The following is a 16,226-nucleotide window of genomic DNA, read 5'->3' on the forward strand; positions in this document are numbered from 1 at the left end:
ATAGGTAGTGATAGGCCAGAGATTTCGCTCACCTGGTGTCCCAGATATAAAGTTCCGATTAGAGGGAGAAAATGAACACCAGCAGGACTACCGGCCGCCCAGGCCAAATCTGAGTATCACTGTGTCCTGAAGTGAACCACAGGACGATTTGCAAGACAGCAGAGAAAAACGGCCTTTGTGCCACCATTTAGACAAAGTGCTTTTCTCCCATAATCGATAGCGCTCTAAATAGGGAACAAACTGAATGTTTTAACGGGATTGACATTTGAGAAAATGGAAAAACAAACTGAGGCGTAATGCGATAACGGGCGGGGAACCCGACAGGAGCAGTTGGCGCGGGATCTTGCGCAGTGCATGGGGAGATTATTAAACAGCCTTCACACTCCCCTTACCTGCGATGAGGCCTCTCCACAGCCATTTCAACTGTGCTCCAGTGCGTTTAATGCTCTCCCTCAAGAAGGTAAGATGCTTCCTTCATGGATGTTATTACCATTTAGGCAATCTTTAATGTGATACTAGGCCATCCAGTGGAGCTCTATAGCATTATTATACAGTTGAGTTCCTCAACAGATTTTATATTTTTTCAATTCGTTTTACCCCACTTGCTGGATTTCTGAGGGTTCAGGCTTGGTCGTCCCAAATTTCCCATTTCCTGCCTTTGTACAGTGTGTTTATGTGTTTAAAACCCACCGTACCAATAAAACTGAACTGAATTCACTGAATGCGACAAACCCAGCGTGACGTGTGGAGGCAGTGAATACAGCAGCCTTTCAGCTCCACAGCAGTGCTTATTCAAACATGGAGAGAGCGAGAGAGAGCGAGAGCGAGAGAGAGAGAGAGAGAGAGAGAGAGAGAGAGAGAGAGAGAGAGAGAGAGAGAGAGAGAGAGAGAGAGAGAGAGAGAGAGAGAGAGAGAGAGAGAGAGACACACAAGGTGTCTGAGTACGGTCGGGAGTCAGCAGGGGCAGGCAGGGACTGGCTTCACCCTGCCTGGGGAGTTATAGTGAGCCTGAGTCAGCCAGAGTTCATCAAGCAACAGCTGCTTTAATTCCTCCATAATACCTACCAGGTGCCCACAGACAGGCAGTTTCTGCCAGTGCAAACACACCTAGCCTTTAGCGCTGGCTCTCCAGTTGTACCAATGGGGTCATTAGCATGTAAAACAGTCACACTGGGCCGTGGGCGAGTGCTTCAGAAAGAGGACTGTACACTCATTCTAGAAACTTCTTTTGTTACCACTGTGCCATCTGCAACCATCATCATTACACTGTGGTAGAGGCAGAGAACTGCACATTTCAAAGTAGGGAGTGAAAACAGACCACCGCTTGTGTTCTGTGGTGTAACTTAAGTTTATTTTAACTCCACAAATTTTTCAAAAAAATTACAAAATACTCAAATGGAGAGAAAACACAGGACTCACACCTTTTCTTAATTATCTCTACTATTTGTTTACATTGTGTCATCCCATGGCAAACTACTAATATATACAATAAGCTTCAAGATACCGGTATATATAAATTTTTAGCAGTCTGAATTTACATTCTGCTATTGCTGCTTTGAAACAAGAAGCTAAACCATTGACAACACTTAACATCATAGGTTTGATACACAAAAAAAAACAAAATGTTTGAAAATGGAAAAAAAATAAAAATAAAGAAAAAATTCTAATACATGGTACCGAACAAAGAGACAGGAAAATGATGGAATAAAATGTAGGATTTTAAATGGGTGGGTAGGCAAGGGGCAGGGCAAATAATGCTACGATTAACAGTGAGCCACAGCCTCTTGTTCATAGTAAACTAGCTTGGTGTAACTTTTACACAGACCGTTAATTTGATAAAACCCAGATAAAGTTCATGTCCTCTGAAAGTGGCACCCTTCTTTTATGGTTTATTTTGCCGAATTTTTCAGCAGTAACTACAGAAGATGCACACAAACAGAAGGTGGGGAGGGGGGGGGGCAGGGCATTAGCCATGAATCACAAATTCATCATACATGGTCTGACAAGCCTTATGACAGAAGACTCCTCTGAAATAACAGTCTACAATGGCAAGTGAACAGCCCACTGTCACAGGAGTGGCCACACACTCCAGGAATGTGTGGCCGGGTCGTTTGTCTCCGCCCCTGTAACCCCGCCCACCTCCTCTGGTCCGTGGTCTGAGCACGAGCCCCCCTCCCTCACCCGGGCACAGCGCGCGCATCACAGTGAACATGGTACCAACTGAAATCTGTCATCCAGCTCATGGAAAAGCCCTCTTACTGGAGTCAGCAACACAACAGATGAAGTACAATGAGCAAGTGCATTTTCCCCCATTAGCACTAACTTACATCTTCTGTTTAAAAAAACCCACACAATGTATAAACACCAAATAGAACCATTAACAGTGATAGTGAAACCACCGCAAGTTTTATCTGCAGGGTCCCGTTGCCAGGAAATACTGGATTAGATTGTATGTCCCCATTCAACACAGTCGCACTCATGATCTTACCCTTTATTTATTTCAATAAATATCACACTTTACCTTCAGCCTTTGATGGGAGAATCTTTATGGGAAATTACTAAGGTTTAAAAGTGCATTTGCTTAATCAGCCCAAAGCCTCGATACTGTGAAGAGTATAGTGTAGATACCATCTACTGTTAAGACACCCCCAGTCTGTTATCTAAGCCCTTTAACTGCAGAGTTTGTCTCTCTGGGGCATCAGGGGCCAAATGTGGGCGGCATCAGGGGCCAAATGTGGGGCCCCCCAGTACCCAATACTGCATCTCAGGGGACAAAAACACTGTCTAAACCAACTGAAAACAGATGAGATCTAAATGAAGTTGATGTTTAGCAGACATATACGGGCCAGCTGACTGATTGAGACTAAAGAGGCCTCGGAGCGTCACAGGAGAGACCTGTTTGAGACGGCAGGTTAGCGACCCGTTTGAGATCAGGTTAGTGACCCGTTTCAGATCAGGTTAGTGACCCGTTTCAGATCAGGTTAGTTGTGCAGATGAGATATACTGTACCGGTCATCCCACAACCCCTGCGATGCACGCTGACCACCACAAAACCATTTCCTGCTCAAATAATGCCAATGTGCTCCCCTTTCAAATAAAGGGATAATGCTTTAGAACTATGATGCTGAAGGTCTGATGCCTTGGTTAGGAATCCACACCTAATAATAATAATAATAATAATAATAATAATAACAATAATAATAATAATAATATATTATTTACAGACTCAAAGCCATGCTGCAGATTTTTAGCTTTCTTTAAAATTATGAAAACTTCCTACACTGTATTAAAATAACTAGACTTTCAGATAGCACTTTAAAGATTCTGGATACATTGAACTGCTCTCTCTGTTTATGTATTAAGCACAGTGACAAAGTGACTTTTTTTCTAGAACCTACAAAAAATGCAGGGAGTAAGTCATGCAAGGGAAGTCCGGAACAGTCCTGAAGATGATGTCATCGTCTCGGCTCTACGCGCACGCTATATATCAAATGATTTCAATTTGTCTGAAAATAGAAAATGAAAAGTACAGAATCCAGAAAGCGGGTTTTGGGGGGGTTCAGAAGATCCTCTCCAGTCACTGGTTCTCTCTTCATTTAAAGTGTTCTGAGAACATGGCAGAGTTCTCCACAGGCGTCCAGTCTCAGAGACACTCCCACTGTGCCCAGCAGCCAATCCCAAGGCTACAGCTGCTTGTCACTCTCTTTCTTCAGACGGCTAAGAAGCCAAAAAACACAAATAAAGCAATTTTAATAACGAGCAGCTTCAGAATAAACAGTGACTGAACTGATTAGGGAATGAAGATTCAACAAGTCAGTGAGTGCTTTTGTCAAATGTAAGGCAATAATCAGCAGGTTGGTACCACTGGCCAGGGACAGTCAGACATTTCCGCAGGGAAAAGAACATGAGGCCCCCTGCATGTACATGTACATGCACACATACACCCTCTACCCGGAGGGGCCCACTGGACCTGCTAGTGCTCCAAAAAGCTGCCCCTTCTTAGCCCTGGCTCTTCCCCAGTGCATTCTGGGACTGACCTGTAGTAGTCCTCCTGGCCGGGCAGCGGGCCCCCGTGCATGTGGTGGTGTCCGTGCAGCCACTGCTGCTCCATGGCCAGGCGCTGCAGCTCGGCCGACTGCGCGTGCATGGCCTGCAGCTGGTGCGCCGCAGACATGGGGGGCGGGAGCGCCCCCTGGAGCTCCCTCGGGTACGGGGTGCCTGAAACACACACGCGCCGAGGAGCGTCACACACCGGCCACAGCTCCCAATACCTCGGTCATATCGCTTCAAAACCCTGCCCATATCACTTGAAAACCCCATCCACATTGCTTTTAAAACCCCATCCACATTGCTTTAAAACCCCATCCACATTGCTTTTAAACCCCACCCACATCGCTTTAAAACCAATACAGTGCAGTTTGCAGATCATGTTATAGCTGATGAGTGGTCTAATAAACACCATTTATCAACGTGCTGCCTCTAAAACAGGCAGAGGCTCTCTGTCTTAATGAGTGTTTCGGCAGTCCGGGAGCGGGGCACGCACCGAACACGGGGTGTCGCAGCATCTCGTGCTCGTGGGGCTGGCCCAGCAGGGGGTTGGGGATGCTGCCGGGCGGGTAGGGGAAGCGGGCCAGGTGGGGTCCTGCCACGAGAGGGTCCACCAGCGGATGGCCCCCAGAGCCCGGGGGACACACAAGACATTCACCGCCTGCGGGGGGTTAGTGCAAGGTCAACTACAGACCAACAGACATTTACTTTCATATGCAGAAACTCATTTACATAGTTCACTTCACAGCATGCATATGCAGCACATACACTTATAGTTTTAAACCTAGATAAACTCTTGCTCGTAAATATTTACTTTCACATGTAGATAAACTTGTGCTCATTTCATTTACCTAGCTACCTCACAGCATGCATGTGCAATTTAATTGCCATAAGAGCACATACATGCATGCATATGACAGCACTGGTTTGCTTATATATACACAGTATGAGGAGTGAGAAAATAGATTCATTATTGATGTTGGCTGCCAACAAGTATGTTGCTGCTAATCACTGGTTGCTAAGATTACAGTTACAGTTATATTGACTGTGTGTGCCGTAGCTCATACTTCTGAAGGACTGAAAATGCATTTTAATGCATCTCAATTAAAAAGTGAATTAAACCTCAGAAAACAAATGATCAGTCTGCACCATAACAGTTAATGATGAGTGACGACACTAGGCCTGGTGTTGGTGTGGGTGTGGTGAAAACAGGGGCCTGGTGCTGGTGTTGGGGTGTGTGAGGCTCACCTTGGTGCAGTGGGTCCTGCTGGTGCAGGTGCAGGTGTGAGTGTATGTGGGAGTGCTGGTGGTGGTGTGGCGTGACGTTGAACATCTGCAGCCGGGCGATGGGGTCGTTGGCCACGGAGGCCATCCTCTCCGCGTGGAGCCTCTCCGCGGCCAGCCGCTCGGGGTAGGTCATCTCGGGCCGGAGCTGGGGCCCGGCCAGCGCCAGCCTTTCCCGCTCCAGGTGGTTGAGGCCCGGGTGGAAGGAGGCGAAGGGGTGGTGGCCGGCCATGTGGGGCAGCGTGAGCGCCCCGTGCCGGGCGAAGTGCTCCATGGGGTTGGCGGAGGGGTGCAGGCCCTCCAGCTCGGGGGGCTTGACCTCGAAGCCGGGCTTCATCCTCTCGCGGAGCTCCCTCTCCCGGATCTCGCGCTCCCTCAGCTCGCGCTCCCTCAGCTCCCGCTCCCGCATGCCGGGGTCGTTGTACAGCCCGGGCATGTGGTAGGCCAGCAGGGGGTCGGCGGGCAGCGACACGAAGAAGGGGTGGTTGCGGTTGGTGGGGGACATGACGTGGGGGCGCGCGTACTCGCTGAGCGTGCGCAGGGCGGGCGTGTCCGGCCCGATGTAGGGCGGCACCGCCGCGATGGTGGTGGGCGGGGGCTCGAACGACGGCCGCATGTGGGCGGGGCCCGCCATGGGCGAGCCGCCCATACGCCCTTCGTGAGACGAGCTGGAGGCTTTCTGTGAGGAGAGGAACACAGCGTGAACATGCCGGAGCTCAAAATGGCCGACATAAGGTGCGATGAGATATGGGGCTCCGTGCTGATTATGTTACAAGCAATACAAATACCATGATGAATATTTGGAGTCATAAATATGTCGTTCATAGGACAATTTGATTGGATTTTGATATTGTATTTTTAGGGTGTCTGTCATTTTGATTAATGAAGAACTGCCCTGCATTTCACAGTTTTGCTGTGTCAGGATGTGAAAGCTCTGAAGCTCAATATCTCAAAACTACTCAGATCGAATCACACAATCGTATAATTCCAAAGTCACAAAATATCACTGTACGGTGAGACTGTACATCAATGGCCACATTGTATATATACACATACAATTTGTGTATGTACTAACAGTAACACTACTAGCCTATAGTCAGTGATGAATCGGGTCACCTTTAGCTGTATTTGAATGTGTATTGATTTAAGAGGGCACTTACAGCAGCCCGATCAGCCTCCCTCTCTCTCTCCCGCTCCCTCTCTCGCTCCTTCTCCTTCTCCCTCTCCCTCTCCTTCTCCTCCCGGGCCTTCTGCTCCACCTCCCTCTTGGCCTTCTCCAGGGCCTCCTCGCGTTTCTTGGCCAGCTTGGAGTTGGGCAGCGGGGTGAAGAACATGTCAGACCGGGCACAGGAGTTGTAGCCGCGGTCCAAGTGCTTGCAGAACCTGTAGAGACAGCACGAGCAGTGATTTAGTAATCAGCATTAGCACATAACTACAAAAACCTGGTTGAGGGATTCACTGAGCTCACTCATGAAGCTAGCCTAGCATGCAGTTGAAGTGTTCAACTTGCATCAAGTACTTGCATAAAAACGTTTTTGACTGGTGTATAATGAACTCAAAAATGAGTTTTTAGTGTATTTAGTTCAGGGAGAGCTGCAAGGTGTGCTGGTTTTAGTTTTCAGCATAATATCAGCAACCGATTCAGACCCAAGAAACAAGTTGAGGCAAGTTAACCGAGTAATCAACTGCTCTCATTGATCGATTACTGTCAGTGCTGAGTAACAGTGAAATCCAGCAAACCCTGCGGCTCTCCAGGACCAGGGTTGCTGACCCCGGAGTTAGCTTTAACGCTGCTTCTCAAGGGATGATTTATATTTTTAACACAGCAACAACCAGAACAATATACTCTCACCCAAATGGATTGAAATTCCTTTAATCTCAATTTAAAGTATCAATTACTTCCTGCCACTCACTCTTGGAGAGGGTTACCTCATCGGGCAGCTAAACCAATCCGGCACCTGCGAGTCGGGGTTTTAATGGACTCAGCGCCATTACGTTCATTGTGATGCATGACCAGACTCTGCAGTCCTGAGCACCAGCCACGCAGCAGACCTGATGAGCGTTCTCACTCAGAGTCGTTCGCTGAGGAAACGTCTTAATTAATGGTCCCCATTACTCCTCCCCCAGGACGGCAGGTTTGCGTTTCAGGCAAATCCCCGTCTGCTCGTCGCGCGCTCGCCGCAGATGTCATTACTGAAAATGGCTTTTCTGTAAACGCCCGCATTCGAATCCCAACCGACACAAACACTCAAAATGGCGGGCTCCATTATGAGGAAACATCAGTGCCGTTAATCTGGCAGAGCCCAGTGGAGCTGTGCGACCTTGCATTTATGGAGACGCTGGAGATGAAAATAACTACGGAGTGTGTGTGTGTGTGTGCGCGTGTGTGTGTGAGAGATGTACATGGTGGAAGAGGCAGAGAGAGAGAGGAGCTCCAGTGAATAGAGCAGAAAGAAACCCCCCAGAAAAACAACCCAGTGGTGCTCACTCTGTCACCAGTGCTACTCAACAGCACAGAAGGCTCCATTTACAGCCTCTGCACTGGGACACAGTGTGAATCAATACAGACACCTCCCCCAAACTGCCAAAATGTGAAAATAAGCTGAAGGGTCCATAGCAGGGATCAGGACGTCACGGTCCTCGAGGGATAACTGCTGGTATTCCACCCTCCCTTTACATGGGAGTCAGGTGTGAAGACTAGTTACCTGGAGGTAAAGAAAACCAGGGCTGGATTTGGATCCAAAGGCCAGTTGGATGATCCCTAGTCTACAGTGAGAAACAAGGCTCACTCTGAGATCGACGGACCTTCATCCATCGACCTGATGCAGTCGGACAGAGCAGACGGGTGGAGGTCACACCTACCTTGCTGATTGGCTGGCGTGGCTGGGCGTGTTGACGACCGTGGGCTCGGGGGAGGGGCTCCGCGGCGGAGGGGGCGGGCTCTCGGGCAGCTCCGCCTCGTCCAGAGGCTCCTCCTTAATGTGCACGGGCGGGGCGGCGGTGGAGGTGCTGAGGGAGGCGGGGAGGGGCGTGGAGATGGAGGCGGGCGGGGCCTGGAGCCCAGGGAGTGCGGCCGAGGGGGCGGGGCCGGGGGCGGGCGCAGAGGGGGGCAGCACGGGGGCTCCGCCCGGGATGAAGGGGTGCGAGGGGAAGGGGGGCTGGGAGGAGACTGAGGGGGCGGGGGGAGGCGGGTGGCTGGCTGTGGCGGGGAGGCTCTGTGATTGGGTGAGGACGGGGGGCTGGGCGGGAGGGGGCTGTAGCTGTTGCCCCTGGGGCATTAGCTGCAGGGGGGGCGGGTGAGCGGGGGGCGGGTGGTGCGTGGAGAGGGAGCTGAGAGGTTTGAGCGCCGGGGGAGGGGGCAGGTTGGAGGGCATCTGGGGGAAGGGTGGGGCGGAGAGGTGGGGCGGGTGTTTGTGCGACTGCGGGTTGGGCATGTGTGGGATGGGCGTGGTCGGGGGGGGCTTGATGTGGGGCATGGACAGAGGGGCGGGGGGCAGCGGCTGCTCCCGGGGGGGCTGAGAGGGCCCCTGTGTGGAGGTTTGGGGCTGGGAGGAGGGTGCGTGGGGGGACGGTAGGCCCGAGGTGGGGGATTGGCCGGGGAGCATGGGGGGCGGGGCCACGTGAGGCTGTGAGGGCAGGGGGAAGGCCTGAGGCGGCAGGGGGTGGGGCAGGAGGGAGGGGCCGGCCAGCGGGTGTGGGAGGGGCTGCAGGGGGCCGTGGTGTGGCGGGGGAGGGGGCGGGATTGTCTGGCTGCCAGGAGGGCACAGGGGCGGAGCCTGACTCAGGAGTGGCGAGTCGGGGGAGGGGAGTCTCGAGGGCCCAGGCTGGATGAGAGACAGCGGCGAGGGCTGGGGCGGTTGTGTGTTGGTTTGGGGGACGGAGGGCGAGGCCTGGGCGGGCGTGGCCGGGGGGGCGGGGGCCCCAGCAGGGAGCTGCGTCTGGAGGCCCTGCTGCTGGGCGGAGGAGTCCGAGTCGCTCTCGTTGCCCCGGGGGCTGGGGATGCTGGGGGACGAGCTGCGGTTGTCCTGGTCGATGTCCTTGGGGTCGCTGCTGCCCTCGTCGTTCACGCTGCGGCTGTCCGAGCTCTCGCCCTCGCCCTCGCCCTCCGAGGGAGAACACGGCCGGCTCAGCTCCTGCCAGGGACACACACACAGTCAGGTCAGCATTCACCGGGGCAAAGGCACATGGGAGCAGGGGTGTATCTGTGGCTGCAAACCATTACCCCGTCCTGTGTTGTGTGTGCTGTACCGACCCCTTACTGGATATGTGTGTGTGTGTGTGAGTCCTGCAGGGATTCTTACCTGAGTCTTGGACTTCTTGGCCGTGGTCCTCTCGGGCTCCTCTGTGTCTGAGGCCCCCTTCTCCCGCTGCCGCTTCGCGCTCTTCATGGGCGAGGGAACCTCCTCTTTAATCTTCTGTGGACATGAAGAGACCGCCCTTTCACAAGCCCTTACGGGTACAGAGCAGCGCGCTCCCAGTAACCCAAACACTAAACCGCACCTGAAAACTAATAACCTGGGGCAGCCCTGAGGGTGGAGTGTGGGAATCTGCACAATGTGGAAACCGGCACTAAAACACACACGGATATCAAGGTTTTGTGGCACAGCTGAGAGGTATTGAACAACCATTCAGGGGGTACTGCAGATTACCTCTCCCTTAATGACACAGCTAGGCGTGTGATATTACTCAGTTCTAGCCAACCCAGCAAGCATACAATTCTCTGAAGTCTCAGTAGTCGCTGAACTACTACAAAGTTTCCAAGTACATTTTCTACTACCCTTTCTAGCAGAAATTCGCAATGGCTAATTTTGCCTAGCGTTAGTGCTGTAGAACCTGCTGGAGCTGAACTGTGTGTGTTCCTCTGATGCACTCGCTAGTGACAGCCTCACACACTACACACCACGCAGCATGTATAAGACAGAGTGCACTGTTGGGAAGAGAAGCATCTCTCTTACTGATGATAGCCGTTAGCCTGCAGGTACCTGTCATGACATTTGGAGGACCTAGTGCAGCAGTAACTCAAGAAAACCTGGAAGACATCCTAGTCTGACATGCTGGAACCTGTGTGAGTGAGTGAGTGAGTGAGTGAGTGAGTGAGTGAGTGAGTGAGTGAGTGAGTGAGTGAGTGAGTGAGTGAGTGAGTGAGTGTGTGTGTGTGTGGTGTGTGTGTGAGTGTGTGTGAGTGATTGTGAGTGTGTGAGTGTGTGTGTGTGTGTGTATATGAGTGATTGTGTGTGTGAGTGTGTGAGTGTGTGTGAGTGATTGTGAGTGTGTGTGTGTGTGTGTGTATTTACCTTGTTGGGCTTCTTCACAGGCTCGGTCTTGCTGTCGGTGCTGGAGGTGCTGGCTGCACTGGGGGAGGTGCGGCCGCTGGAGCGAAGGTCGTCGTTGCCGGGCGACGCTCTGCCATCGGGGCTGGCTGTCTGCTTCTTCCGCCCGCTTCTCAGAGTCGACATCTGCACAGAAACCCAAAGACACCGCCGCGAAAACGAGGGTCGTGAGCGTCGGAAATTACCCACCAGTCAATACCACAGCACTTCATACGCACTTGGGTACGGCAGCAAGCAATGTAGTGCCATGGGTCCCCTGCCACCAGCAGATGCCAATGCAATTGTAAGGTTTACAAACACAGGCACAAAACACAAGGTTTGGGGGTGTGGGCGGGAGGGGGTGACTGGAACCGATTCAGATCCTCGTTTCATCTGGAATGCATAACGATGTTTACCGAACACACCGCTTTTACTGCGGAAAAGTAATCATGAAATAAGTACCTAATGAGGTGATATTAAACCATGAGCCCACAGCAGATGTAATGAAAGGCTGTACCAGACCCAGTATAATCTCAGCCGCAGACAACACATTCCCTTAGCCGTGACAATAAAGCACTTCCTGCATTAATAAAGCTGCACATCCTTGACTAACGGAGCGCAAACTCTCATTACCGTATCGATTCTATTGCACTACTCGCAGCAGCATTTAGAAACTACTGGTTGCTTAAGGACAGAAAGCAATTAAAGAAACGTTTGCACCGACATTCAGAGAAATTCATTATGGCTTATAAATTTTACAAAGTGAAGTACCTCCCTGACTGAATTTCTGTTTCCTTTGTGCCTGTTAAATTTACTAAAACTTTCCTGAAACTTGTAGCCCTAGCAACAGTGGAACAAACTTAATGTTGTTCCGCAAATTGCAGTGCTCGAGGGCCAAGAACTGCTGGTTCTCCACCCTCCCTTTACCTGGCAACACTAACTGTTCAGATAATTAACCAGGAGGAAAGAAACCGGATTTGGATTTGAGGGCCAGATTTGAGGATCCACATCATAGCTTTTAATCCTGTGCCAAGTGATGCTAATGCCGAGCTCTGAAGCCATCTTTGCACTCTGAAGCGATCTTCGCACTCTGAAGCAAACGCCAAATTCAGTTCTGAAGCTAGTGGCAAGCTGTGAAGCTAACGGCGGACTCTGAAGCTAACGGCGAGTTCAGTTCTCAAGCTAACAGTGGGCTCTCAAGCTAACGGCAAGCTGTGAAGCTAACAGTGCACTCTGAAGCTAATGCCAGACTCGGAAGCTAACGGTGGACTCTCAAGCTAACGGCAAGCTGTGAAGCTAACAGTGCACTCTGAAGCTAATGCCAGACTCGGAAGCTAACGGTGGACTCTCAAGCTAACGGCAAGCTGTGAAGCTAACAGTGCACTCTCAAGCTAATGCCAGACTCTGAAGCTAACGGTGGACTCTCAAGCTAACGGCGAGCTGTTAAGCTAACCCTGGGCTTACCGAGCCTCTGTTGCGGCGCGTCCTCATGCTATGCTTCCCTCCGGGCCCATCCTCTTCCTCTTTGACGGGTTTGAACATAAACGGCGGGGGGTCGACGGGCTTGTCGATAGGCGGCAGCTCGCCGTACTTCTTGAAGTGGATCCGGCAGTCGGTACAGAGCAGGATGTTCTCCCGGCCCCCGTGGTGCCAGTCCTTAGAGGCTGAGAGGACAGAGTGAGTGAGCAGGGCAACCAGCAAAGCGCACACACACAAGAAGCACAAAAACACACAAACACATGTATTCGCACATGCACAGAAACACACAAATATTTTCTTGGCAACAGAACCAAATCACTATACTTCTCTTTATAAAAAATAAATAAAAAAAACAGTTGGAAGCACAAAGATTCGGCCCTAAACTGGATTTTTAAAGGCCCGTCGTGACTCATACATCCAAGTTAATAGTTGGGGGCTTGTGTGGAAAAATATCAGCCACTGCCAAGTTAGAGTTAATGAACAGTGACATCTGTGTGTGAGAGCAGAGACCTGCAGTTCCTCCAGCAGGAAAGTGTCAGAAAGGAGTTAGTGAGAGAGCAGGGATTACTGGTACTGAAGCAGTGTGTGCAGTGACCCACACTTCCACAGTGTGAGTGAGGAGTCAGAGAGAGCAGGGCTTACTGGTGCTGAAGCAGTGTGTTCTCCAGTGTCAGTGAGGAGTCAGTGAGAGAGCAGGGCTTACTGGTGCTGAAGCAGTGTGTTCTCCACAGTGTCAGTGAGGAGTCAGTGAGAGAACAAGGCTTACTGGTGCTGAAGCAGTGTGTTCTCCACAGTGTGAGTGAGGAGTTAGTGAGAGAGCAGGGCTTACTGGTGCTGAAGCAGTGTGTTCTCCACAGTGTCAGTGAGGAGTCAGTGAGAGAACAAGGCTTACTGGTGCTGAAGCAGTGTGTTCTCCACAGTGTCAGTGAGGAGTCAGTGAGAGAACAAGGCTTACTGGTGCTGAAGCAGTGTGTTCTCCACAGTGTCAGTGAGGAGTCAGTGAGAGAACAAGGCTTACTGGTGCTGAAGCAGTGTGTTCTCCACAGTGTCAGTGAGGAGTCAGTGAGAGAGCAGGGCTTACTGGTGCTGAAGCAGTGTGTTCTCCACAGTGTCAGTGAGGAGTCAGTGAGAGAGCAGGGCTTACTGGTGCTGAAGCAGTGTGTTCTCCACAGTGTCAGTGAGGAGTCAGTGAGAGAACAAGGCTTACTGGTGGAGAAGCAGTGGCGGCAGGCGTAGCCCTTCAGCTCCTGTTCACTGTCCTCGCTGTCAAAGTCATCCTCGCTGGCCGAGCTCAGGTCCACTGAGAGAGGGAGGGGGAGAAAGGGTTCATCTGAGTCCAACTCTGACCGCGTGAGATCCACACCCCGAAAATGTCACCCATTTCCTCATGAAATAACCGTTTGTCCAAAAGACATTAAGCAACCTCAACCATTGTTTACAATTCCCATTTTGGCAACAGCTTTGAAGCAGATGCGATGTGCACATCTGCCCTAAGCCTCTATTCATGTTTTTTTCTCTCCTAATTTACATTGCTCAATCTTGTTCGCAGGATGTTGCCTTCCCTGTAACATCCTGCATGAATGAATGTGACCACAAACATGAACTCCCCCCCACAGTGAACTCCCCGGCTCTCAGTCCAGTACCTGGGCAGAACAGCTGCTGTGCTGATAGAGTCCCTTTCAATCACACCTTCTGCAAGCAGCCCACAGACATGGGCCCTCACCTCCCTTTGCTGAGGGGTAACCCTGCCAGCTGTGGCCCCTTTCCCTGAGGAAGTACCCCCTCCCTTCCCTGGGCCTCCCTACAGCCTCGTGCTAGCTAGCCCCAACGCTAACTGTGAGACAGGTGTATTTTCCCCCCCACAGTTGGGCGTAATTTTTAAAAGGGCTTGCAGCCCTTTGAGGTCATGGGGCGCGTACTTACGGAACTCGCTGGAAGGGGGGCGGGACGGGGTGTTGACGGGGGTGGTGGCGGTGCGGGTCTTGATTCGGCGGAAGACGGGCTGTCTGCGGTGCCTGCGGTGTGCGCGCGAGCTGGCTGCTTCTGCCGTCTTCTTCCAGTAGTAATAGAACGTGATCAGCTCACCCTGCGGAAACAGCAGCGGGGAAAACACGGTCAAACACCAGGGGAACACACTGTCAAACACGGTCAAACACACCAGTGTAACACACGGTCAAACACCAGGGGAACACACGGTCAAACACGGTCAAACACCAGGGGAACACGTGGTCAAACATACGGTCAAACACGGTCAAATACACCAGGGTAACACACGGTCAAACACAACAGGGGAACACACGGTCAAACACGGTCAAATACACCAGGGGAAAACACGGTCAAACAACAGGGGAACACACGGTCAAACACACCAGGGGAACACATGGTCAAACACCAGGGGCATGAGCACAGAACAGGAATAGCTGTGCGTGTCATTTCTTCCACGGGAATTCAACAGTTTGGACAAAGCGATGCCAAACCCACAGAGCCAGCCAGTGCTTAAAACAATAGCGAGCGATTTACTGTGGTGATTTACAAAGCTGAGGAGTGTAAAACAGCTGTTCTTCGCAAGTGTTCAACGAAATTTATAAATATAAAAACTGCATGGCTCTTAACAGCACCGCCATAAATGCACAAATCTTGCCCAGTAGTTCACAGCAAAAGGAAGTTAGTTCAAAAAGACTTTTTTAAAATGCGGCTATACCAGTCAAGTCATTATTTATGTGACTGGCATCAGAACTTTTCTCTCTTCCTGCAACAAACCCCCAGGCAGCAGTGTTCTAGGAGCAATCTCTGCTTTGGTTCATGGGAAACGACTGTTCGCCCCTTAGGTGTACAAGCTGGTAGATGATGTTGTAAAGAAATGTATTTAAAAAGACAGACGGGAGGCAAACCATGCACAGAGACGAAAATTCAATAAAACAAAGAAAGCAATCTTATAACAAAGACGATATATCCAGCGGGACATACCAGCACACAGTCCTCAGTCAGACCGCCCTGAACGAACGGGGTTAAACCCCAGAGCTCCCCTCACTGCGACCGCTTTAAGAACCGCGTTAAAATGCGCAGGAACACAGGCCAGAGGGTCCACAGCCATCACATTTACATTCTACATTTTACTCATTTAGCAGACACTTTTAATCCGAAGAGACTCGAGTGCAAGCGCCTAGGAACGGCCGCCTGTCCGGGGCAGAGCTGGCAGTCCAGGCCAGGTTTTAGCAGCAGGCCGGCGTGTCTGTGGGCGGATTAGGCGCCGGAGCGCGCTGAATGCCGGGGGTATTAGGATCAGTGGATTGGTGGCCGCCTGTGTGGCAGGCGCTTGAATGCGAACAAAAGAACGTGCCGGAGAGAGCCTCGCTCCGGGGCCCGGCGGCGGTGCGGAGAATTCGGCTTTAATCAAACATTCGCAGCGTTCGCCTGCCAGCGACCGGGGCGGAGGGAAAAAAGAAAAAAGAAAAAAGAAAAAAAAGGCAGCCAGGAAATCAATACCCGGCTGAAACATTAACGTACGCAATCGCGGGGCGGAGAGCTGTGCTGAGGCAGCCTCTCAGAAACGCACACACCGCGCAGAAAAAAGAACAACTTCACCTCTTTACTCCGCTTCGCTCGCTCGCTCTGCCAGATGGGGCTGGCGGAGCCGCTGTGCTGGTGTCAGTGTTTACAGCTGAAGAGATTGATGGGGTGAGGACACTCATCTGGCCTGACGAGGTCTGATAAAGCGGCCCTGAACAGGGCTCAGGGCCCTTTATGTATATTGATTGCTGTCCCTGCCTTTGCTGCCTCTTAGCCTTACAGAAGCTACTCCACTCGACACGAGTGAGTTATTGCAGTGCGACTTCCCCTGATGACTTAAGCAGACCCGCAAAGCACAGTTTGGTCTGTTTTGTGACCGTAAGCAAATGCCATGCCTTTTTTTTTGCCTGGCTTTTGCAGAGTACACATTTGGTCATACGTCTGTGCTCAGATTAAGTGTTAGAGCAGAAATGCCATCAAATTGTAACTTAGCAACAGCGCAGACTGTGGAGACCAATACAAACATTCTGGTGTTTCTTGAGGTGTTAATTTGCTGCAAGATTCGTAATCATGCAAAAAAAAATGTTTTTCCAGACC

General features: G+C 51.3%; 1 protein-coding gene across 7 annotated transcripts in view; it reads right to left on the reverse strand.

Moving 5' to 3' along the window:
- Positions 1-1,324: 1,324 nt before the first annotated feature.
- rerea (arginine-glutamic acid dipeptide (RE) repeats a) overlaps positions 1,325-16,226 on the reverse strand; it is a 179,546-nt gene continuing 164,644 nt past the window's right edge. For all 7 annotated transcript variants that reach the window (XM_061219707.1, XM_061219706.1, XM_061219709.1 and 4 more), the window contains 11 exons: positions 14,043-14,205; positions 13,327-13,419; positions 12,105-12,304; positions 10,626-10,787; positions 9,633-9,746; positions 8,194-9,464; positions 6,492-6,714; positions 5,296-6,010; positions 4,544-4,708; positions 4,038-4,218; positions 1,325-3,717 (listed from right to left, as the gene is read on the reverse strand). In XM_061219707.1, the coding sequence (XP_061075691.1) occupies positions 3,684-3,717; positions 4,038-4,218; positions 4,544-4,708; positions 5,296-6,010; positions 6,492-6,714; positions 8,194-9,464; positions 9,633-9,746; positions 10,626-10,787; positions 12,105-12,304; positions 13,327-13,419; positions 14,043-14,205 (3,321 nt within the window). In that variant the 3' untranslated portion in view covers positions 1,325-3,683. The remainder of the gene's footprint in view (positions 3,718-4,037; positions 4,219-4,543; positions 4,709-5,295; positions 6,011-6,491; positions 6,715-8,193; positions 9,465-9,632; positions 9,747-10,625; positions 10,788-12,104; positions 12,305-13,326; positions 13,420-14,042; positions 14,206-16,226) is intronic.

Source organism: Conger conger, chromosome 14, assembly GCF_963514075.1.
Source record: "Conger conger chromosome 14, fConCon1.1, whole genome shotgun sequence".
NCBI classification, from domain to species: Eukaryota; Metazoa; Chordata; class Actinopteri; order Anguilliformes; family Congridae; genus Conger; species Conger conger.